Source organism: Papio anubis, chromosome 13 (genome assembly GCF_008728515.1).
Source record: "Papio anubis isolate 15944 chromosome 13, Panubis1.0, whole genome shotgun sequence".
In the NCBI taxonomy this organism is placed as follows: Eukaryota; Metazoa; Chordata; class Mammalia; order Primates; family Cercopithecidae; genus Papio; species Papio anubis.
In genome coordinates this window covers 103,250,408-103,273,700 of record NC_044988.1, presented here as the reverse complement: position 1 = coordinate 103,273,700, position 23,293 = coordinate 103,250,408, and the positions used below count along the sequence as shown (strand labels likewise).

Sequence of the window (23,293 nt, the reverse complement as noted above, 5' to 3'; positions counted from 1 at the left end):
TTTAAGTGAAATCTTATCTGTAACTGGATTTATTTAAAACTAAGGAGACTTGCTGGGTTCGATGGCTCATTCCTGTAATCCCAGCACTTTGGAATGCTGAGGTAGGCAGATCTCCTGAGGTCAGGAGTTCAAGATCAGCCTGACCAATATGGTAAACCCTGTCTCTACTAAAAATACAAAAATTAGCTGGGTGTGGTGGTGGGTGCCTTTATTCCCAGCTACTCGGGAGGCTGAGACAGGAGAATGGCTTGAACCTGGGAGACAGAGGTTGCAGTGAGCCAAGATTGCACCACTGCCTGGGCAACAAAGCGAGACTCCATCTCAAAATTAAATAAATAAATAAATAAATAAATAAATAAAGTAAGTGGACAGGAAGGAAACATGGCAGTAGGGTGCTATCTATTAAACCTGAGTGCTGGAACACACATGTCCATTACATTCTTTTCTGGACGTTTCTATATGATGTAGAAAAGTGCTTCTTTATTAAAAATGCAAACCTACAAAAAGAAACCATTAAAGAATTGTAAATGAGGTAGGCAAATGTTCGCCCCTTACCACTGGGCTCTGGACCTCACGGACTTGAACATGATTCTGTCCCGTGTCCTAGTGTGGCTGTGTGTGTCCCTGCAGGGACCTCCATCCCTCCCGTCTTCCACATCAGAATGCTGGTGCTCACAGCTTCAGGTTCTGCTGAAATGCTGCCTCGTCTGTCCCCCAGGCCTCCCCACACTGCACCCTGCCTGCACAGTGCTTAAACTTCACCTCCCACACCTAGCACAGCCTGCCAGGTAGCCCTATTCCTTATAGACTGGCTCTTGGGCCACTGAGCCCCCCACTCCATCTTGTTTTGTTTTGTTTTTGAGAGGGAGTCTCGCTGTGTTGCCCAGGCTGGAGTGCAGTAGCACGATCTCAGCTCAGTGCAACCTCCACCTCCCAGGTTCAAGCGATTCTCCTGCCTCCACCTCCCAAGTAGCTGGGATTACAGGTGTACACCACCACACTCAGCTAATTTTTGTTTTCTTGTTTGTTTGTTTTGTTTTTTGAGATGGAGTTTCGCTGTTGTTGACCAGGCTAGAGTCCAGTGGTGTGATCTTGGCTCACCACAATCTTGGCCTCCCAGGTTCAAGCGATTCTCCTGCCTCAGCCTCCTAAGTAACTGGGATTACAGGCATGCACCACCACACCTGGCTAATTTTGTATTTTTAGTAGAGTGGGGTTTCTCCATGTTGGTCAGGCTGGTCTCCAACTCCCGACCTCAGGTGGTCTGCCTGCCTCAGCCCCGCAAAGTGCTGGGATTACAGGCATGAGCCACCACACCCGGCCTAATTTTTGTATTTTTAGTAGAGCTGGGGTTTCACCATGTTGGCCCAGCTGGTCTCAAGCTCCTGACCTCAGGTAATCCACCCGCTTTGGTCTTCCATAGTGCTGGGATTACAGGCATGAGCCACCACACCTGGCCCTGTCTTGTTTTTTTTAGAGATGAGGTCTCACTGTGTTGCCCAGGTTGGACTTGCGCTTCTGGACTCAAGTGATTCTCCTGATTCAGCTTTCCAAGTAGCTGCGATTATAGGCGCATACCACAGCACCTGGCCTGGCATCTGCACACACCAGGAGCTGCCCCTCCCGTCATCGGCTGACTCACCTAGGTGGGCAGGGCTCCAGGCTGCAGACCTCCTGGGGTTCTGGGCGAGGCAGCCCCTGGCATTGGGTGTCCAACAGGATCTCCTCCTCATCATCCTCCCCATGGGCCCGGGCACAATACAGGATCCTCCGCATGACCCCTCCCCCACAGCTCACACTGCAGGCCGCCAGCTTGTACTGCCACCTGGAGCAAACTGAAGTCAGGGACCCCAAACAGCCCCAGGGCCTGGGAACCCAGGGGAGTGAGGTCTCCCCCTTCCTTTCCCCAGACCAGGAAGAGATAGGAAGCTGGGAAGGGCCTGGAGAGGTTCTCTTTCTGGAGGCCCCCCTGTGTCCTCACCAAGAGACTTGGCAGAGTGGACAGAACATTTGGACAAACCCATTTTACAGAAGGGAGAGGTGAGGGCAAACGACAGATGTCGTATCCCAGAGACAGTGGGGACAGGGGTCCAGGCACCCGAGGGCCCTGCATGTCTTTCTTGAACAGTGATCCCAGCACCACTGCCCTGCAGCCCACCTTGCTAGCTCTCCCCTCCTCCCCTCCTGCTGTGTTTGGTGGCATCACACTGAATACCATCCATCAAACTGCACTCCCCCTCTGTCCTACTATTATCTGTCCTCTTTTCCCCTCCATTTGTTCCAGGAGGTCAGGGACACTTCTCTGCCTTGTTCTCTGCTGTGTCCCCCAGCTCCAGGACAGCCCCGGGGCCTAGGTGCTCCATAAAGAGCAGGTTATGAAGAAACATCCCAGCAACCACGTGTGCCCACAGCATCCCAGATCCTGTGCAAGGTACTTTACACGCATTGCATCTAGCATGCATTTTACACTCGTTGCATTTAGCATATACTTCACATGCATTTAATCATTTCATTAAACCCCCCCCCAGTCTTCTGGGGGCACAATATGACCTGCTCCCACTGGTAAAGACACTGAGGGTCAAAAGATCCAGCTTGGAGGTGAGGGAAGAGCCAGGATGCAGACCTAGAACCCCCTGTCTCCTTGGGAAGGGGCTCACCTGGCAGGGCAGGGCTCTGGGCTGCAGTGTTCAAAGGGGCTGGGCCGGGGCTCTGGCCCACACTTGGAGTGAGGTAGGGGAATGGGGTGGCCATGGTCTAGCCTCACACAGTGCACAGCCAGTGGCACCTGCCCCCCTCCGCAGGTCACCGGGCATGGAGCCAAGGCTCGGGTCTCCCACGTGCAGGGAGAAGGCCAGCACTCTGTAGGAGGCCACATCCCAAGGCCAGACTTTCCCCTGCACAGTCTTGCTCCCCTCACTCACCGAGCAGGGCACGGGACAGCCTGGCAGACCTCCCACCGGCTTCCAGGCTTGCTTGCCAGGCCACACAGCTCCTCCTGGACAGGCACCCTGAGGGCAGAGTCCATGCACAGGAAACGCAGCTCCATCAGGCCTGCGTGGACGAAGCAGAGACCCGCAGCCCCAAGGGGTGGGCTCAGCAAGGACCACAGCCTGGGCTCACTGGGCAGCTCTAGCACGTAAGGCCTGCATGGGTTTCAGTCCCGGCTCTGCCACTTACCAGCTCTGTGACCTCAGACAACTGACTTAACGCTCTGAATTTTAGATTAAAAAAAAAAGATAATGGCATCTCCCTTGCAGAATCATTTATAAAGATTTTTAAAAGGGGAGATGAAAAGTGCCTGGCACATAGTAGATACTTGACAAATGGTAGCTGTTATTGTTTATTGAGAAGCATTATAAGAATTGCAATACGGGCCGGGCACAGTGGTTCACGCTTGTAATCCCAGCACTTTGGGAGGCCGAGGCGGGCGGATCACGAGGTCAGGAGTTCGAGACCAGCCTGACCAACATGGTGAAACCCCGTCTCTACTAAAAATACAAAAATTAGCTGGGCATGGTGGTGTGCACCTGTAATCCCAGCTACTCAAGAAGCTGAAGTGGAGAATCACTTGAACCCGGGAGGCAGAGGTTGCAGTGAGTCAAGACTGCGCCAGTGGACTCCAGCCTGGGCGACAGAGCAAGACCCTGTCTCAAAAAAAAAAAAAAGAAAAAAAAATCTCAATATGAAAATCTCTGATTGTGTCTATCATAAAGATGTTATTAGGGCCAGTTTTCTCAAGTCTCTCCTTTAGGAATAGCCTCCAAAGAAATAGGCAGGCTCAGTGGCTCATGCCTGTAATCCCAGCACTTTGGGAGGCCAAGGTGGGCGGATCACCTGAGGTCAGGAGTTCGAGTCCAGCATGGTCAACATGGTGAAACTCCCTCTCTACTAAAATAAAATACAAAAAATTAGCCAGGTATGGTGGCACATACCTGGAGTCCCAGTTGCTTGGGAGGCTGAGGCATGAGAATCGTTTGAACATGGGAAGCGGAGGTTGCAGTGAGCCAAGATCACGCCACTGCACTTCAGCCTGGGTGACAGAGGGAGACTGTCTCAAAAAAAAAAAAAAAAGAAAAAAAAAATCTCTTGGTTGGACACAGTGGCTCAAGCCTATAATCCCAGCACTTTGAGAGGCCGAGGCAGGAGGATCACTTGAGCTCAGGAGACCAGGCCGGGCAACATAGGGAGATCTCATCTCTGCCAAAAATACAAAAATTAGCAGGGTATAGTAGCTACTCAGGAGGCTGAGGTGGGAGGAAGCCCAGGTGGCAGAGGTTGTAGTGAGCTAAAATTGCACCACTGCACTCCAACCTGGTGACAGAGCAAGACCTTGTCTAAGAAAAGAAAAGAGAAAAGAAATCTCTTTTTGGTCTCGGTTTCAAACAGGCTGACATTTTACTGAGCAAGTGGTTAGGGTTTTCGTTTAAGAACACGGTGTATCTTCGCCCATTAGGATGGCCATTATAAAAAACACAGAAATAGGCCAGGTATGGTGGCTCACGCCTGTAATCCCAGCACTTTGGGAGGCCAAGGCAGGCAGATCACCTGAGGTCAGGAGCTTGGGACCAACCTGGCCAACATGGTGAAATCTCATCTCTACTAAATAAAAAAATTAGCCAGGCATGGTGGCAGACACCTATAGTCCCAGCTACTCAGGAGGCTGAAGCACGAGAATCACTTGAGATGCGGAGGTGAAGCTTGCAGTGAGCCAAGATTGTGCCACTGCGCTCCAGCCTCGGCAACAGAATGAGACTCTGTCTCCAAAAAAAAAATTTACAAAAAAAAAACAGAAATGAAAAGCGTTGGCAAGGATGGGAGGACATTGGAACTCTTATGCACCACTGGTGGAAATGTAAAATGGTGCAGCCACTGGGGAAAACAATCCAGCAGTTCCTCAAAAATTAAACATAGAATTCTTATCTGACCCAGCTAGCACACTTCTGGGTATACACCCGAAAGAACTGAAAGCAGGAACTCGAACAGATATTTGCACACCCATGTTCACAGAAGCGTTACTCACAATAGAATAGCCAAAATGTGGAAGGAAGCCAAGTGTCCACGGATGAATAAATGGATAAACATATAAAGGATACACTCACAATGGAATCTTTTTCAGCCTTAAGAAGGAAACACACATGCTACAACATGGATGAACTGTGAGGACATCACACTCAGTGAAATCAACCAGTCACGAAAAGGTAAATGCTATATGATTCCACTTCTACAGGGTCCCTGGAATTGTAGAATTTGGAGACAGAAAGGAGAATGGAGGTTGCCAGGGGCTGCGGAGGAGGAAACGGGAGTTCGTGTTTCACAGGGACAGAGCTCCAGTTTGGGAAACTGGAAAAGTTCTGGAGAGGATGGTGGTGATGGCCGCAGAACAATGTGACTGTGCTTTTATGTCACTGACATGCACGGGGAGAAACAGTTATGATGGTAAATTGTATAATATGTGTGTTATACTATAATAAAGCAAGATTGGGAAAATAGAAGAATGCTGTGTATCTTTTTTTTTTTTTGAGACGGAGTCTCGCTCTGTCGCCCAGGCTAGAGTGCAGTGGTGCGATCTCCACTCACTGCAAGCTCCGCCTCCCAGGTTCACGCCAGTCTCCTGGCTCAGCCTCCCGAGAAGCTGGGCCTACAGGCGCCCGCCACCACGCCTGGCTAGTTTTTTTGTTTTTGTTTTTGTTTTTTGTATTTTTAGTAGAGACGGGGTTTCACCGTGTTTGCCAGGATGGTCTCGATCTCCTGACCTCATGATCCGCCCGCCTCAGCCTCCCAAAGTGTTGGGATTACAGGCGTGAGCCACCGTGCCCGGCCTAACACTGTGTATCTTAAAGCTAAGGTTTCTCTGCTCGGGTCGTCAACTGGGGCCCCCTCTGGCCGCTCTGCTGGGGCCATCAGGAATGGCTCTCATGCCACACTGCCCGGCATTATTGTCTTTTCCTACTTTTCAGCCAGTCAACACTCACATTTGAAGTGGCTGTCAGCTACTATACTTAATCTCCTTGTATTACTGCGTGTTCCCATATGGTCTGGATTTTCTACAATCCACCTCAAATGCTTTTTAGAAGGAGGCAAGATGCAAGTGGATAAGAGAGTTACCATGAGTGCTGGTCCCCAGGAGCCTCCCGGGGGCCCTCACCTCGCCCGCAGGAGACGGAGCACGGCCCTGCCAGAGGGGTCCACACATGTGCAGCTTGAGCCCCCGTCCTGATGCTGCCCCATGGGGAGGGAGCCTCCTCCCCTGCAGAGGTGGCATCCAGCTGTGGGGAACAGCAACAAGTTCATGGGTCTGGGACTCCTCTGAGCACCCAGAGACCCCCGTCCCAATCTTCTCAGGAGGCAGCAGAGAGAGCAGGAAGTGGCATGTGCACACCAGGGCTCCCTCCCCTGCTCCTTTGGCTCCCTGGTCTCCCGGCGGGTGTCCTTGCTGCACACCCCACCTTTGCAGGCTCCTCGGCAGCATGAGTGCTCACTATGGGCCTGGCCGAGAGCTGGGAACCAAGAGTGGGACGTGGGAGCATGACTGGCCCTGCAATCCCCCCAGCCATGAGGGGCGAGGGTCGCCAGCACCCAGGCCAGAGAGCAAGGCCAGTCAGCCTCCAGCCCCTGGACACCGGGCAGCAGCCCAGCAGCGTTTCTCTGCACAGCAGCTGCAGTATACTCTCCTCAGATGCTTCTCTCAGCCCGGCTTGCAAGGGGAATGGGAGCCTCCCGAGGGGCCCTGAGCCCTCTTTCTAAGCTTCTTTTCTGAGCAGGGGTGGCCCTCAGACAGCATTCCCACAGAAGGAAGGTGTTCTCGCTCTGGCCTGGAGGACAATGGTGATGGGTGCTCCTCATTCTCCCAGCCAGGTAAAGGACCCAACAGCCCCAGCCACTCTCATGCCCAGGGCACTCACATGGCCCCAGCCTGGAGGGCATGACATCCCGACACACGGCTCAGGGGCAGGCAGCTTCTCATCTACGGAGTCAGGCCCTTCAGTCGCTGGAGCCTCCAGGCCATCTGCCCCTGGCACACAGGTCTCGTTCTGCAAGGCTGGGCCTGCTCCACTGGCTGATGTGCATGGGCTGGGCTCTGACACCTCCCACCTGAGGATGGCATGAGACAGTCATCAGGCCCTGCCTCTGCCACCCAGTGGAAGGTACAGCCCAGCTGCTAGGGGCAGGGAGGCAGAGGACCTGCTCCCCAACATCCAGGAGCCCAAAGGGGGGCCACACAGAGAAGTGAAGCTCAGGGTGTCTCCCTGAAGCACTGGGTTCTCCATTCATCAGCCAGCAGGTTCCAATTCAACTGCTGCTCAGCAGTCAGGCACCCCCCTGCCTCCAGGGTGCAGAGACAGAACCTATCCCTGGCTGGGTGCAGTAGCTCACACCTGTATTCTCAGCACTTTGGGAGGCTGAGGTGAGCAGACTGCTCGAGCCCGAGAGTTGGAGACCAGCCTGGGCAACATGGCAAAACCCTGTTTCTACAAAAAATACAAAAATTAGCTGGGCTTGGTGGCGCACACCTGCCGAGGCAGGAGGCTGCAGTGAGCCAAGATCATGCCACTGCATACCAGGCTGGGTGAGAGAGCAAGACTCTGTCTTAAAAAAAAAAAAAAAGGAAGAGAACCCATCCTTCCCACCCTCCAGAGGCAGAGACCGACCTCCAGCCAGGCAAGCACTGACTCCATACACCATAGCAGGTGCAGAGAAACAGGTGCCACATGGACTCGGATCACCAGGTTCAAGGGTGGCCAATGGGTTTCAGCTGTGAGTCAGCCCTGCACTGGAGTGGCTGCCTGGAGAGCTGTGTTGAGAAGGATTCTGAGGCCCTATCTGGCCTCAGTGGGGAAAAGTGGTGATTGCTTTGTCTGCCACAGATGAGGGGGCAGGGAAAGGAGTCCAGAGCTATGAGTGGGCCACCAATGATCCAGACCAATCCCCTCCCACTGGACAGGTCACAAAACTGAAGCCCACAGAGGAGGGGACTTGCCCTGTCACTCAGCTGGTTAGTGGCAGGGCAGGATGATAAGCCACTGTCAACTTGGACACTGAGGGGATGAGATGCAGCCATGTGGGCACGGTGGAGATGGTGGTGATGAGCAAGTGACATCTCCCGCTCCGTTCAGTTTGACCTCATCCTTGAAGCCACCCCCTCCCCAGGCAGGTCGGCATCCCCAGTTCAGAGCAGGGGCTCGGAAGCTCAGAGACGGAAACAATGGGTCCAGGCTCTCCTGGGTAGTAAAGAACTCTGACACCGGCACTTACAACCGCCAGGTGACACTGCCCATCACCCTGGATGGTGAGGCTCCACCAGAGGCCTCAGGAGGAGGGGATTCTCAGAAGGACAGGGGCTCAGCGCAGGGACGAACTCTGCCGGGGAGGCCCTCTCCCAGGCCCACCTAGCCCTGGGCTCACCTGGCGGGGCAGGGCTGGGGGTTGCAGATTTCCACTGCCACAGCTGGCTGCTGGGCCCCTGCTGTGCACCGGGCTGGGGGCAACGTCTTCAGGAGGCTGCCCTGGGCCTCCACGCAGCGCACTGGCCGCTCCCGCAGGCCGCCCCCACAGGAGACACTGCATGGGCCGAAGTCTCCCACCGCCCAGCTGAGGAAGGAGACAGAGCGCTGGGGCCCTGGCCAGGTCCCAGGCTAACTTGGGGTGATGGAGTGGTGGGTGCTGACACACTTCGCCTGGTCTGGGACAAGCACTGGGCACTAGGACCAGCCTAGCCTCTCCAGGTGGCTGAGCCTGAGGACACCCGAATCACATGCTGGTGGGCAGCTGCCCTGTCCTGCACCCAGCAGGGATGACCTTGTCCCTAACAGTGTGCCCATCAGGTGCAGTGACAGCCAGGGGCTTTGCACCAGAGCTCCCCAAGTCTCTCCACAACCCTCCAGGTAAGCAATCACCTCCATCTCGCCATGAGCACCTGAGCTCAAGAGAGGCCTCGCTGGCCCGGACAAGGTGGCAGCAGGTGTGGGTCCCACTGGGCTAACATTGTCACTGTGTCTGCCCTGAGCCTCAGTGTCCTCACGTGCAGAAGGGGGCACTCACAGAGCCCCCTCGCAGGGCTGTGGGCAGGGGTAGTGAGAGCCTGCACAGAAGCAGCTCAGCCCGGCCCTGCCACATGGGCCCCATAGGCCAGGGACAGAGCCCAGCAGCCCCAGCAGAACCCTCTCTCCCACCGGAGCCGCGCAGACAGCACCACACTCACTACGGAGGGCAAGGTTCGAGCACGCAGGCCTCTGGCCACGCTGGTGGCTGCTGGCTCCCTTGGCACCGGGCAGTCTCCACCAACTCCTTCCTGGCCTGGTCCAGGCAGCTGTAGTTTACCCAGCGCAGCCCTGGGAGGGAAGCGGGACGGCTAGGCTGCCTCCCTGTAGGGGCAAGCCATGCTGTGGGCGAGCCTTCCCTGGGTCTCACCTGCCCCACAGCTCACCGAGCAGGGCCCACGCACAGCGGCCCACACCCAGGCCTGCCGCGGCTTAGGCTGGAAGTAGGTGAAGGTGATGTCTGGGCAGGTGAGATTGCCATACTCCTCGCCGTACCGCCTGTAAACCTGCAGACAGACAAAGAGCTTCAGGCCTTGTCCAGTGGGTTCCCTGAGGGTCACTGTCATGGCCACCTCCCCTGGGAAGCCTCCCAACTTCTTCTTCCATCCCTATAATCTTTCATTCAACAAGCAATCACTGGCCAGGCACGGTAGCTCATGCCTGTAAACCGAAAACTTGGGGAGCCTGAGGCAGGCAGATCACTTGAGCCCAGAAGTTTCAGACCAGCCTGGGCAACATTGTGAGACTCCATCTCTATTTAAAAAAAAAAAGTCAAAAAATCAGCTGGGCATGATGGGGCACGCCTGTAGTCCCAGCTACTTGGGAGGCTGAGGTGGGAGGATCACTTGAGCCCAGGAGGTCGAGGCTGTAGTGAGCTGTGATAGTGCCACCGTACTCCAGCCTGGGCGACAGTGAGACCCTCTCTCAAAAAACAACAAAAACAAAAATAATGACAGGCAATCGCCGACACTGACCTGTACCAGGCTCTGGGTAGAGCACAGTGCACAGGACACTGGCTGAGCCACAAGGAGCTCTCAGTGGGTTGGGATAGGGGGCTGGGGACAGGTAATTACCAAGTCATTGGTAGGTTAGGGAATAGGGTATTCAGGCAGCACAGAGAAGGCTCCCTAAGCTGGTTGGGTAAAGGATAACGTACAATGGAGGAGGCAGGCCCACCTTAGGCTGAGCTAAGGAGCCCAAGAAGGGCTAGGGCAGGGCCAGCTCAGAAATGGCTTCTGGAGCCAGAGCTGAGGCCTGTGGGGTTGGCAGGAAGAAACTGGATCCCTGGGGCCCTGTGGCCGGCTACTGGCTTGGGCCTGGCCTGGAGAGCACTGGGAAGAATTTCAGCAGGTTCCTGGGCCTGAGGCTCTTCAGGAGGGTAACTGGGTCCTGTGCCCAAGGCCAGCCCAAGAAAGAGGCCAACCTGGAGGCCAGAGCCCAGGGCGAGGTGACATTCAGCACCTGCCCCCTCGATGCCCACATCTGGCCACCGCCTCAAGCCTGTGTTGGTTACAGTGGGGTTTCTCAGGCCCAACACAGGGAAGTCTTGATTCAGAGAATATGCAGAGGACCCAAGAATCTGCTCTTTTACACACTGCAGAGGATGACGGGAGAGCCACTCAGCAGCCAGCATCTGGAGACAATGTCCCAGGCAAGGGGAGGGGAGGAAGGGAGCCCTATCAGGGGAAGGGAAGGGATGAGCCACTCACAGGGGCTTGCTCCGGCCCGGCCTGGCCTGATATGGGGGAGGCCCTGCTGTCTCTGGCAGTTGTAGGGGCAGAGGACGCTGCCAGAGCAGCCAGCTGGGGCCGCTGAGACTGGGCCCCTCTCCCAAGGTTCTCAGGTCTGTTTCAGCCTGCGCTCATGTCTCTCCACCCTCCACGTGCCTTCCTCAGCAAAGCACCAGTGGGGACATACAAGGGCGAGCACACATCACCGAGGACACACCTGAACAAGGCCTTCCGGTTCCCACGCACTCTACCCCAAAGAAGCAGTGGGAGCCAGCATCCGTTCTCAGCATCCTCAGCACCAACGCCTGCTCCCCAGATGCCACTGCCCCTGCATCCACGCCTTCATCTCCCCACAAACCCACACAGTAGGACCTTCCTTCATCCCTCCCACACCGACACTGTTCCCTTGGCCATACGCTTCCCTCCCTGCTTGGCCCGGCAGTATCTGCTCATCTGAGACCTCAGCTCCATCACTCTTTCCCGGGGAGCCCTGGACCCCTGCCTGGGGCCCTCCAACCTTACCTGATCCCAGAACTGCAGGGCCTTCTCCCACAGGCTCTGGGCACAGGCACATTTGGATATTTATTTGTGGGACCCTAAGCCCCTGGAGGAGCTAGCTGCATTTTGCTTAGCACAAGACCCAATACATAGTGGGTTCCCTGTAAGCGGCCACTGAATGAATAAATGAACGAATCAGGGAATGGACAGATGGACAAACGCGCAAGCAGCCATAGTCCCCAAGAAGAAGCCCCCACTGGCCTCCCCCAGGCTCTCCTGCTGACCTGGATCTCAGCATCTTCCTGGAGGGGTCCCCAGATGCGGATCTCCTCCAGGCGGGGCAGCCGGTCCTCGGTGAGGGCCACTCTGTACTCGACACGGCCATCCTCCAGGAGGGAGGGGTAGGTGGTGTTAGAGGAGATGCTCGTCTTCCCAGCCACGACGTAGCGCCCTCCAATCCTCACCGCTGTTGGAGAACCAGCCCTGTTAGCTGTGTGGAACTAAGCACCCATCCCATCCTCCTCACAGGCACATGTCAGTGACTCTCTTTCCCAGGGTCCCCAGCCCTCCTCTAAGGAGCTGCAGGCATCTGAGCCAGAGGCTTCCCCACAGCGGAGACTCTGTGCCTCTTTCCACAGCCTGGTGAGTGCCATGAGCAAGTGCACTCATGCACAGAACTCGACAGGCTCAGGGCTCAGGGACCCCACGGCAAGGGCCGGCAACCAAGGCTTCAAAGGTTAGGTGCAGGCACACTCCAGAAAGACCCACGGTGGCCCTGAACAGCAAAGAAGCAGCCTTGCCCAGAGAGAAGCCCGGCCTTTGCTGTTGGCTTCCAAGAGGAGACACAGGTCACACGAGGCAGAAGTGTCTTCCTTTAGGGTGGGGGCTGGCTGTACCAGAAAGACCAACTATGTGATTTAGGATGGAGGCTTTGGGTCACCAGGAGACTGAGAGTATCCACGTGGTCAATTAGTCAATCATGGCTTTGCCCTCAAATCCCAGTAAAAACTCTCAACTCCCACTCGGTGGGCTTTCTGTGTGGGCAATACTCCATGTGTATGGCCACGCTCCAATGTTAGAAGGGTGTCACATCCCTGAGACATCAGGCCTCCTGTTTGGACCCTCCCACACTCTGCCTACATCTCTTCCCTTGGACAATTCTAACCCATGTCCTTCTGGAAGGAGCCACAGCCACATGCCACAGCTCTCAGTGAGCTCTGGGAGTCTTCCTAGTCAATTATCAAGCCTGAGGGTGGTTTGGGGAACCCCTTGAACTTGCGAGTGATGTCAGAAGTGAGGGCATCTTGGGGACAGTGTCCTGCACCTTTTCAGTCTAGCTAACTGGGTGGGAGTCCTCCAGTCAACTCACCCAAGTGTGTGAAGAGAGGCCTGTGGTTGGCAATGTAGACACTGGTCAGGTTGGGGGTAACCGTCAGAAATGTGACATATTCTAGAAAGAAAAAAAGAAGGAAAGATGCGTGGACCTCACGGCCACCACATCACAAAGGGAGCTGATCTTAGCTGGTCGGGAAAAATTGAACAATGCCATGGGGCTGGCTCCAGCAGCAATGAGTCCCCTGTCATGGGGGCAATTAAAAGCAGGCTGGAGGACCACCTGCCAAGGCTCTGCCCTGGCTGGGAGAAGGGACCAGGGCCAAGGTTCTCCAGCACAGTGGGGCACGCCAGAGGGAGGCAGGGCTCAAGTCTCTGCTCTCCAGAGAAGCGCTGGCATTTACAAATGATTTTTGACCTCATATATTCACCAAAGTCAAAGATTTTCCAAGTGTAACTACCATCCCTCTCACTCACTTGTGTCCCTCTCAGTGGGATTTCTTGAGCAGGAGAGAAGAGGCTAGCTGCTACAGAATGCACGATGTCCGGATTATTATTATTATTTTTTTAGAGTGTCTCGCTCCTTTGCCCACGCTGGAGTACAGAGGGATCTCCACCTCCCTGGTTCAAGCAATCATCCTGCCTCAGCCTCCCGAGTAGCCAGGACTACAGGCACCTGCCACCACGCCCAGCTAAGTTTTGTATTTTCAGTAGAGACAGGGTTTCACCATATTGGCCAGGCTGGTCTTAAACTCCCGACTACAGGTGATCCACCCGCCTCAGCCTCCCAAATTGCTGGGATTACAGGCGTGAGCCACCACACCCGGCCAATGTCACTGGCAGATCAGGCACTGACATCCCATCTCTGAGTCTCAATTTCCCATCTGTGAAATGGAGATAATAGCAGTAAGCCCCTCCCTGGTCACTACAAGGATTCAGGGAGATAATCGGGAACTACCAAGTGTGTTCCTTGGTTCATAATTCTGTTTTTTTGAGCCAGAGTCTTGAGCACAGCTACAGTGAGCCACCATTACTGAGGCACCACAGTCCCAGCAGCATCAAGGCCAAAATCTGAGCCTGCCACAGGAGGGTGGCGAAGTGGAGAAGGGAGATGCTGACACTGCAGGAGGCATCCAGGGCTGAGTGAGTGCGCGGGCCCTGTGACCTGAGCAGCCCCTGCAGCAAGGCTCCGGGCTGTGGCCGTCTTGGAGGCTGGGGGAAGCCCAGCCTCTGCCCTGAGGGAGGCTGCCTACCTCTCGCTCTTCCAGCTGTGAAAGAGCCGTTCCGTGGGCTGCACGTGCTGTTGTCCCCACCACACACCTGGCACATGTCCCGTACCTGCTGGGAGTCCATCCTGCCATCACAGCCAAATGTCTATGCAAAGGGAAGGACAGGGGGCCAGTGTCACTGGAGGGTGCTGGCCTCAGTGACGCTGCAGCCCTGCCAGCTCTGGGGTTCTGGGATCCACAAAACCAGCAACACTTCTGCAGCACCCCAACATCTACCCAGGAAGCAAGCTTAGAGGGCTCAATGACTTGCCCAAGGTCACACTGCAGCCCTTAACCCAGGCTGACTCCAAGTCCAGATCCTTTTCCCCAGCACCACTCCCCTGCAGACTCACTGCAGCTCCACTGGGGCCAGCACCCACCGACCTGCCCCCAGGAGCCTTCCGATAGGACAGGCAGGCCCCAGGGTCATCGCCAATGTCCACACACGCCTACCCTGCAGCTGCCCGACACGCACAGGCTTAGGGTCCCGTCCTCCCGGGGGCCACTTGGCACACACCGGGTCCCATCCAGGAAGCTGTCTCCACGCTTCATGATGAAGCTCTCGCCAATTGCCCGGCACATGTGCCTGCACAGAGCATCCCCTGGGAGGGCAGAGTGAACAAGGGGTCCTGAACCAAGCAGGAGGGGCAGGGCCCCCAGCCCCCACCCAGCTTCATCCTTTGCATCTGGGGCAAGGGTTTCTATCTTCCCCCCATCCTACCTCCTAAGGCAATAATCCTAATCACAATCCTAATCTAATCTAATAACTAATGGTATTGAATTATGAACCAAGGCTGGGCGCAATGGCTCATGCCTGTAATCCCAGCACTTTGGGAGACCAAGGCAGGCGGATCACGTGAGGTCAGGAGTTCAAAACCAGCCTGGGCAACATGGTGAAACCACATCTCTACTAAAAATACAAAAAGAATTAGCCGGCATGGTGGTGCCAGCCTGTAGTCCCAGCTACTCGGGAGGCTGAGGGGCAAGAATCCTCTGAATCCCAGAGGTAGAGGTTGCAGTGAGCTGAGATCACGCCACTGCACTCCAGCCTGGGCAACAGAGCAAGACTCTGTCTCAAAAAAACAGAATTATGAACCAAGGAACACACCTGGCATTTCCCGATTATCTCCCTGAATCCTTGTAGTGACCAAGGAGGGGCTTACTGCTATTATCTCCATTTCACAGATGGGAAATTGAGACTCAGAGATGGGATGTCAGTGCCTGATCTGCCAGCGAGGCCTGGCCACTATATGATCCACGGTCTGTGGGACACCAGATCCTGAGCCGCTTTGCCCAGTGCTGGAGGGATAGTAGGCCAACCCCCCATGACTCTGCCCTGTCCGAGGGTCTCCAGGGCTGGCTCCTCCCCTGACCCCACACTCCGCAGGCCTCACCTTGGCTGTGTGGTACAGCAGCGCCCCAGTGGTAGAAGGAGGCACCGCCAGGGGAGGAGTGCAGCGGCTGGCCGTCCGTCCTGGCACACTGTTCCGACATGAACTCCAGCTGGGTCTTCTCACAGGCCTGGCCAGGAGGAGGCAGAGGACAGGCAGAGGAGGGAGATGGGGAGGGGGGGTGTTGTCACTGGGAGACTGCACGGCACCCTGCAGTGTGGGATCAAGATATGGTTGTGGCCTCAGCTCCAGGCTGTGCCTCGGTTCCCTGCTCTGTAAACCGGGGTGACAAAAGTGCCTGCCCGTCTCTATTGATGGGAAAACTCTGGGGAATCTGTAAAGAACACAGGGCAGCAACAAAGAAGAAAGCCGGGAAAGAGCATTACGCTCGGCGCCTCTGCTTCCAACGCCTGAACTCAATAAAACAGTTATGGGGATGTGTATTCTTTAGGTAGCGCACCTAGAGGCAGGTAACCAAAGCACGGAGCAAAGACCTCACCACCGGAGCCTCTGCACTCAGGCAGGCGTCCTGGACTTTTATGCACTGACAGAAGATAATCGCAGTCGACTCCCTGGACGGCCACACTGACCACGCTGCCTCCACGAAATCCCACCACCCTCTGCTCCAGCCAAAGACCCTCCCCTCGTGATCTGGGGAGGTCTTGGGGGTCCATTTGGAGAAGGAGGAAAGGGAGGGTCTCACCATACAGAACGTGTAATACATACAGGGCCAAACCCACACCCAGGGCCATCCAAGCAGGGGACAGAATTTAACTCAATGTGAAAAAAATCTTTCTGGCCGGGTGCGGTGGCTCAAGCCTGTAATCCCAGCACTTTGGGAGGCCGAGATGGGCGGATCACGAGGCTGGGGCAGATCGAGACCATCCTGGAAGCACATGGTGAAACCCCATCTCTACTAAAATACAAAAAAACTAGCCGGGCGCAGGTGGCGGGATGCCTCTGTAGTCCCAGCTACCCGGAAGGCTGGAGGCAGGAGAATGGTGTAACCCGGGAGGCTGGAGCTGCGGCGGAGCTGAGATCCGCCACTGCACTCCAGCCTGGTGGCAGATGCAGACCTCGGCCCCAAAAAAAAAAAAAAAAAAAAAAAATCTTTCTACCATTTCACACCACGAGGATGGCCAAAATCCAAAAACAGAAACAGGCCGTGGGCAATCATGGCTCATAATTCTTGGTAATCCCAGCACCTTTGGGAGGCCGAGGTGGGCAGATCAATCTGGGGGTTAGGGTCCAAGACCAACCTCACAACACATGAACCCCATCCCATAAAAAAGAAGAAAGGAAGGAGGGAGGAGGGAGGAGGAAGGAAGGAGTGGAGGAGGGAGGGAGGAGGAAGGAAGGAAGGAAGGAAGGGAAGGAAGGAAGGAAGGAAGGAAGGAAGGAAGGAAGGAAGGAAAGAAAATACAGAAAGACTGGAATGGAATGGAATGGAATGGAACAGTAATGGAAATGGAAGGAAATATAAATAGAAACAGGAATCTTAGATGGAGGGTGGAATGGAGGTCGGGAGATTCAGACCATCTGGCTAACGTAGAAACCCTATCTCTACTTTAAAAATACAAAAATTAGCTGTATGGGTAGTGGCACGCGGCCTGTAATCCCAGGGCCATCCAGAGGCTGAGGCAGGCCATCTCTACTAAAATAATAAAATTAGCCAGGCGCAGTGTGGCACGCGGCCTGTAATCCCAGCTACCTGAGGAGGCTGAGGCAGGGGAATCGCTTGAACCCGAGAGGCGAAGGTTGCAGTGAGCCAAGATTGCACCACTGCACTCCAGCCTGGCAACACAGCAAGACTCTGTCTCAAAAAAAAAAGTCAAACGTAGAATTCCCATATGATCCAGTAACTCCACTCTTCAGCATACTGCCAAAAGAATTGAAAACAGGGATTCAAACATGTACAAGCACATTCGTAGCGGCTCTGTTCACAGGAGCCAAAAGGTGGAAACACCTCCAATGTCCATCAGCAGATGACTGGATGAAAATGTGGTCTATCCCGGCAGTGGAATATGATTCAGCCAGAAAGAGGAATGAGGCGCTGACACAGGCTACAACACAGGTGAGCCCTGAGGACGTGCCACTGGGGGAGGAAGGCAGGCAGGAAGCACACCTGTTGTCTGGCCCCAGGTACGTGGCATGTCTGGAACAGGTCAATCCACAAAGACAGAAGGGAGATCAATGGCCACCGGGTGGCGGAGGAGAAATGGGGAGGGACAGCCTACCACATGGGGTTTACTCCAGAGTACTCCAGAGTACTGGAAACATTCTGAAACTTTCACACCTGTAATCCCAGCACTTTGGGAGGCTGAGGAAGGCAGATCACGAGGTCAGGAGATCAAGGCCATCCTGGGTAACACGGTGAAACCCCGTCTCTACTAAAAATATAAAAAACTGGCTGGGCGTGGTGGCTGGCAACTGTAGTCCTAGCTACTTGGGAAGCTAAGGCAGGAGAATCACTTGAACCTGGGAGGCGGAGGTTGCAGTGAGCTGAGATAGTACCACTGCACTCCAGCCTGGGCGACAGGGTGAGACTCTGTCTCAAAAAAAAAAAAAAAAAAAACAACTCCTTTGCAGCCATGCAGCAGGGCACTGTACTCCTAGTGGGGAGGTTCTCCCTGCAGAGATGTGCTCTGGAGGGCAAAATGGCACTCAGGGGCTCTGTGGGCATCAGCAGGGCTGGCCTGGTTTACGAACGGGGGTCCCAATGTCCTTCTCTCTTTTTATTTTTATATATTGTTTTTGACAGTCTCATTCTGTCACCCAGGCTGGAGTGCCGTGGCCCAATCTCGGCTCATTGCAGCCTCCACTTCCCAGGTTCAAGTGATTCTCATGCCTCAGCTTCCTGAGTAGCTGGAGCTACGGGTGTCCGCCACCATACCCGACTAATTTTTATATTTTCTGTAGAGATAGGATTTCACCATGTTGGCCAGGCTGGTCTTGAACTCCTGACCTCAGGTGATCCACCCACTCTGGCCTCCCAAAGTGCTGAGATTACAGGCGTAAGCCACCTCACCTGGCCCCAAAGTCCTTCTCAAATGTGTCCTGGTGTGAACCACAGATGGTCACTTTGGCTCCCCCAGGGCCCGGTGCCACCAGCTGCCCCCTCCTGCCCCAGGAAGCAGGCCTACCTGAGTGTTGCACATCTCAGCCTGGAGGTCAGCACCAACACACGCACGCCCCCCAAAGGCAGGTCTGAAAATGGCCAGGAGACAGGAGGGTGAGACAAGAGGGTGAACACTGCCTTCAACTAGGGAACGTGGTGTGGCCACCCTCCCTGACAGAAGAGCACCCCTCCCTGTGGTACCTGGGGTTGTTGCACTGCCGCCTCCTGGTGACCACACCTCCTCCGCAGGAGCGGGAGCAAGGACTCTGGGGACTCCAGCTAGACCAGTGCCCATGCACTGCTGCTATGGGGGTCAGCTCCACCAGGGAGCGGCAGCGACCCTTGGAACACCACTGCAAGGCAAGGACGGCTTAATCTCCCATCCCACGGCGACTCCACAACAGCGACACCCAACACACACAGAGAGTCCCCCAACATACTCAGGGGTCTCTCAGCACACACAGGGACCCTACCCACAGTGACCCCCAAACACACACAAGGAACTCACCCATATGGATCCCCCAAAACACAGGGATCTCCAACGCACACAGAGATCCCCCCCAACACACACAGGTAGCCCAGCAACATGGATCCCCCAATACCCAGAGACCCCCCAACATACACATAGAACCCCCCAGGGCCCCCTCGACACACAGGGATCCCCCAACATACACGCAAGGACCCACCCACAGAGGCTCTACCCTCACAGGGATCCCCTTACACAGGGATCCCACCCCAAGACACCCCATATCCACGAGGACCTTCACACAGAGACCCCACTCAAAGGAATCCCACACCCACAGGCACCCCCCATACAAACAGGCAGCCTACACTCCCATTCTGCATGGGAGCAAATGGTAAAGAGTTCAGACCACCAACCCAAAGGACAGTCACCAAGGCCAACTCCAAGACTCTCTGCCCCATACTGGTCCTGCCTCCCCACCTAGGAATAGGGCGGTGTGGCTGGAGGCGCCCACGTGCATGTGCTCACAGGAGCCTGCTCGTTCACTCTTGGCTCTGACCTTCTCTATGCCACATTCTGTCCCGTCCAGGAGAGGAACGAGGAGGCGGCTGCAGCTGCTTTGGTCCAGCGGGTCTGTGTGGCAGGAGAGGGCCTGGCACATATCCTAGGAGGATGGACAGGTGGCAAACTCAGGGGCCACCAGGGCCTTCCAGGCCAGTGTCCAACCTTAACTGTCCCTCCCAGACCGCAGGACACACTGACACAGCCAACATTCTGCGCTGCGGGCACTGGTGCCCTCAAAAGACAAGGCATGACCGACCCATCGATGGGGAACCAGGACCATGACCAGGTCCTGCCACACTTTTTGGGGCCCACGGAAATGTGGTTTTTGTGTCTTTTTTCTTTTTTTCTTTCTTGTCACTGACTTGAAGTTCACCAGGGAAATGTTTTAATTTCTTTCTTTTTTTTTAACTTTTTTTTTTTCTGAGATGATTTCGCTCTTGTTGCCCAGGCTGAAGTACAATGGAGCGATCTCAGCTCACAGCAAACTCTGCCTCCTGGGTTCAAGCAATTCTCCTACCTCAGCATCCCGAGTAGCTGGGATTACAAACACGCACCACCATGCCCAGCTAATTTTTTATATTTTTAGTACAGATGGCGTTTCTCCATGTTGGTGAGGTTGGTCTTGAACTCCCAACCTCAGGTGATCCACCTGCCTTGGCCTCCCAACGTGCTGGGATTACAGGTGTGAGCCACCATATCTGGCCTAATTTCTTTTAAAATCATAAGAAAAAAGGCCGGGCACGGTGGCTTATGCCTGTAATCCCAGGACTTTGGGAGGCCAAGGCAGGCGGATCACGAGGTCAGGAGATCGAGACCATCCTGGCTAACACAGTGAAACCCCGTTTGTACTAAAAATACAGAAAATTAACCGGGCGTGGTGGCAGGTGCCTATAGTCCCAGCCACTAAGGAGGCTGAAGCAGAAGAATGGCATTAACCCAGAAGGCAGAGCTTGCAGTGAGCTGAGATCGCACCACTGCACTCCAGCCTGGGTGACAGAGCAAGACTCCGTCTCAAAATAAATAAATAAATAAAATAAAATCAGAAGAAAAAAATGAATTAGACTGGGTGTGGTAGCTCATGCTGGTAATCCCAGCACTTTGGGAGGCCAAGGCGGGCGGATCACCTGAGGTCAGGAATTCGAGACCAGCCTGGCCAACATGATGAAACCCTGTCTCCACTAAAAAATACAAAACTTATCTGGGCATGGTGGCACATACCTGTAGTCCCAGCTACTTGGGAGGCATAGGCCCAGGAATCGCTTGAACCTGGGAGGCAGAGATTGCAGTAAGCCAAGATTGTGCCACTGCACTCCAGCCTGGGTGACAGAGTGAGACTCCATCTCAAAAAAAAAAAAAAAAGGTAAAAGAAAAAAAAGAAAAGAAAAAGAAAAAATGAACTTCCAGGTCCAAATTAATGTTGTAATATATAATATTAATAGATTTGCTGGTCAGGCATGGGTGGTGGCTCATGCCTGTAATCCCAGGGCTTTGGGATGCCAAGGTGGGAGGATGGCTTGAGGCCAGGAGTCCTAGACCAGCCTGGGTAACAAAGGGAGACCCCATCTCTACAAAAAATTTAAAAATTAGCTGGGCGTTGGGGCATGTGCTTGTAGTCCCAGCTACTCCAAGGCTGAGGTGGGAGGATCGCTTGCACCCAGGAGGTTGAGGCTACAGTGAGTTATAATTGTGCTACTGCACTCCACCCTGGGCAACAGAAGGAGGCCCTGTCTCAAGAAGAAGAAAAAAAAAGACTTCGACCCAGGCATTGGTGGCTCATGCCTGTAATCAGCACTTTGGGATGCCCAGGCGGGGCGGATCACCAGGTCAGAATCGAAACCATCCTGGCTAACACAGGCGACAAATCTCTACTAAAAATACAAAAAAATAGCCCCTGGCTAACCTGCAGTTGAAACTCGTCTCTACTAAAATACAAAATAGCCACCGCAGGCCTGTAGTCAACTTCGGGGCTGAGGCAGAGAGATGGTGTGAACCTGGAGGCAGGCTTGCAGTGAGCTCAGATGGCACCCTTGCACTTCCAGCCTGGGCAGCAGAAAGAGACTCTGTCTCAAAAAAAGAATATTAAAATATAAGTCTCAATTTTTTTTATGGAGGAAGGGGCCCACCAAGGCAAAAGTGGCTGGAGTCCATGAATGTCCTATGCAACCCTGGGAGGAAGTCTGTCTTTTGGGGTGCCTGCTCTCCTTCATCTCCCCTCCCTCTACCAGTCCCACTTCTGCTGTGGGTTCAGTTTGGAGGCCACTTCCTCCAGGCAGCCCTCCAGGCTGACTCCAGCCACAACAGATGGGAAGTCCTTGGTAACTGTTTAAGCTTGGTGTCCTTACTCAGCCAGGAGTCCTTGGGCACAGGGGCCCTCCCAGGACTAGCTACATAATTTGTGGGGCCCAGTTAAACAAAAATGTTGGGGCTTTTGTTCAAACATTTTAAATAATTTCTAGAGGCCACAGACAGCATTAAGCTAAGCTGCCCTGGGGGTACCTCAGCCTAGCACCGCACCCAGCAGGTGCTCACGGTGCAAGTTGGGGGGACTGAGTTGATGCGTTGGGTGATGCCGAGGAACCTCATGGCCAATCCCAGGCCACTGCCGGCAGACTCACCAGGTGCTCCCTGGCGAAGGTGCAGGCGACTGCCTTGGGGCCGAAGGCCACGCGGCACTGCTCATTGGCGCTGTAGTAGAGGCCAGGCTGCGCCTCCGGCGGGCGCCCCGTGGACCCAGGCTGAGGCCGCGGGGGGTCCCACACGCAGCGCGCCCGTCCTGCGCTGCGACAAGGCCCGGCTCAGGCCCAGGGTGTGCACCGAGAGGAGGCGGGACAGAGGAGTGTGCACGGGGATGGAAGGGTTTGGAAGCGTGGCCTTTTGTGAGTGGGAAGAGGAGTTGCCGGCCCGAGCCCCTCACCAGGAGCTGGCTCTGGGCTGGGACCAAGACTAAGGCTCCGGTCCGCGCGGAGGTGAGTGGCCAGCAGAGAGAGAGACAACGGAGGCACAGGTCAGAGTGGGATGGAGCAGATGCACGTTAGGCCCGGGAGCGGTACGGTGGGTGAGAAGGGGACGCAGGGGTACATGTACGCGGGCGGGGGGAGATAGGGGTGTGGGGCTGATGGAGCGTGGAAAGTGGACGGAGGGGTCGGCGCGGGTGGAGGCAGACGAAGGGTACGGGAGTGAATTGAGGAGGTGGGCGCAGGAACCGGGTGGGTGCAGGAATGGGGTGGGCGCAGGGGGCTGAGATGGAGGGGTGGATGGAGGAGGGTAGGATGCAGGGGTGGGTGTAGGCAAGTGGGAGAGAATGTGGACGGAAGGGTGGCCGCAGAGGGTGGGACAGCGCAGGGGGAGGTGCAGGGGGTTGGGCAGGTGGGTGGGACGCGGGGTGGGCGCAGCGGGGTGGGACGGAACGGTGGGTGCCGGGTTTGGACGGAGGGGTGGGTCTCGGGCGGGGACAGGAAGGAGGGCTGAATGCGGAGTGGGGACGGACGTAGGGAGGGGTGGCACAGGAGGCCCAGCGGGCTGGCTGGAGGCTCGCACCCCTCCCGCGGGGCGTGAGCTACCTGAGCAGGCTCAGCAGCTGCCGGCGGCTGCAGGGGGACCAGGCGAGGCCAGCGCGGGGCGCGGCGCCGTCTGAGGCCATCACGTGTCCGCTGGGGCCGCAGCCGCTGCCAGGCGCGCCGTCGTGCTCCAGGCCGAAGCTGGTAGGTGGGGAGCTATGCTAAGGCGACCGGCAGGGGCGGGGGCAGGATCGGGGTCGGCGAGTCCGGGCCCGGCGCCCTAGTGCCGCAGGGCCAGCGAGTTTTCGGACCCGGGTCGACCCCTGACGCCGCCACCTGCTAACCGGGCGCAGTGCAGAGGGCCTTGTGCGCCCTGCGTCAGTTTTCCCCAGAA

At 55.5% G+C, this 23,293-nt stretch overlaps 1 protein-coding gene across 1 annotated transcript in view; it reads right to left on the bottom strand.

The window, feature by feature from the left end:
- ADAMTS13 (ADAM metallopeptidase with thrombospondin type 1 motif 13) overlaps nucleotides 1-23,293 on the bottom strand; it is a 42,523-nt gene that overhangs the window by 8,263 nt on the left and 10,967 nt on the right. The window contains exons 8-24 of the mRNA XM_031654777.1: nucleotides 22,963-23,100; nucleotides 22,018-22,180; nucleotides 19,398-19,502; nucleotides 18,577-18,728; nucleotides 18,401-18,464; nucleotides 15,261-15,387; nucleotides 14,320-14,468; nucleotides 13,852-13,972; nucleotides 12,636-12,716; nucleotides 11,551-11,732; nucleotides 9,409-9,544; nucleotides 9,200-9,329; nucleotides 8,404-8,589; nucleotides 6,903-7,092; nucleotides 6,146-6,266; nucleotides 2,922-3,051; nucleotides 1,643-1,825 (exon numbers count right to left, since the gene is read on the bottom strand). Of these exons, the coding sequence (XP_031510637.1) occupies nucleotides 1,643-1,825; nucleotides 2,922-3,051; nucleotides 6,146-6,266; nucleotides 6,903-7,092; nucleotides 8,404-8,589; nucleotides 9,200-9,329; nucleotides 9,409-9,544; nucleotides 11,551-11,732; nucleotides 12,636-12,716; nucleotides 13,852-13,972; nucleotides 14,320-14,468; nucleotides 15,261-15,387; nucleotides 18,401-18,464; nucleotides 18,577-18,728; nucleotides 19,398-19,502; nucleotides 22,018-22,180; nucleotides 22,963-23,100 (2,358 nt within the window). The remainder of the gene's footprint in view (nucleotides 1-1,642; nucleotides 1,826-2,921; nucleotides 3,052-6,145; nucleotides 6,267-6,902; nucleotides 7,093-8,403; nucleotides 8,590-9,199; nucleotides 9,330-9,408; nucleotides 9,545-11,550; nucleotides 11,733-12,635; nucleotides 12,717-13,851; nucleotides 13,973-14,319; nucleotides 14,469-15,260; nucleotides 15,388-18,400; nucleotides 18,465-18,576; nucleotides 18,729-19,397; nucleotides 19,503-22,017; nucleotides 22,181-22,962; nucleotides 23,101-23,293) is intronic.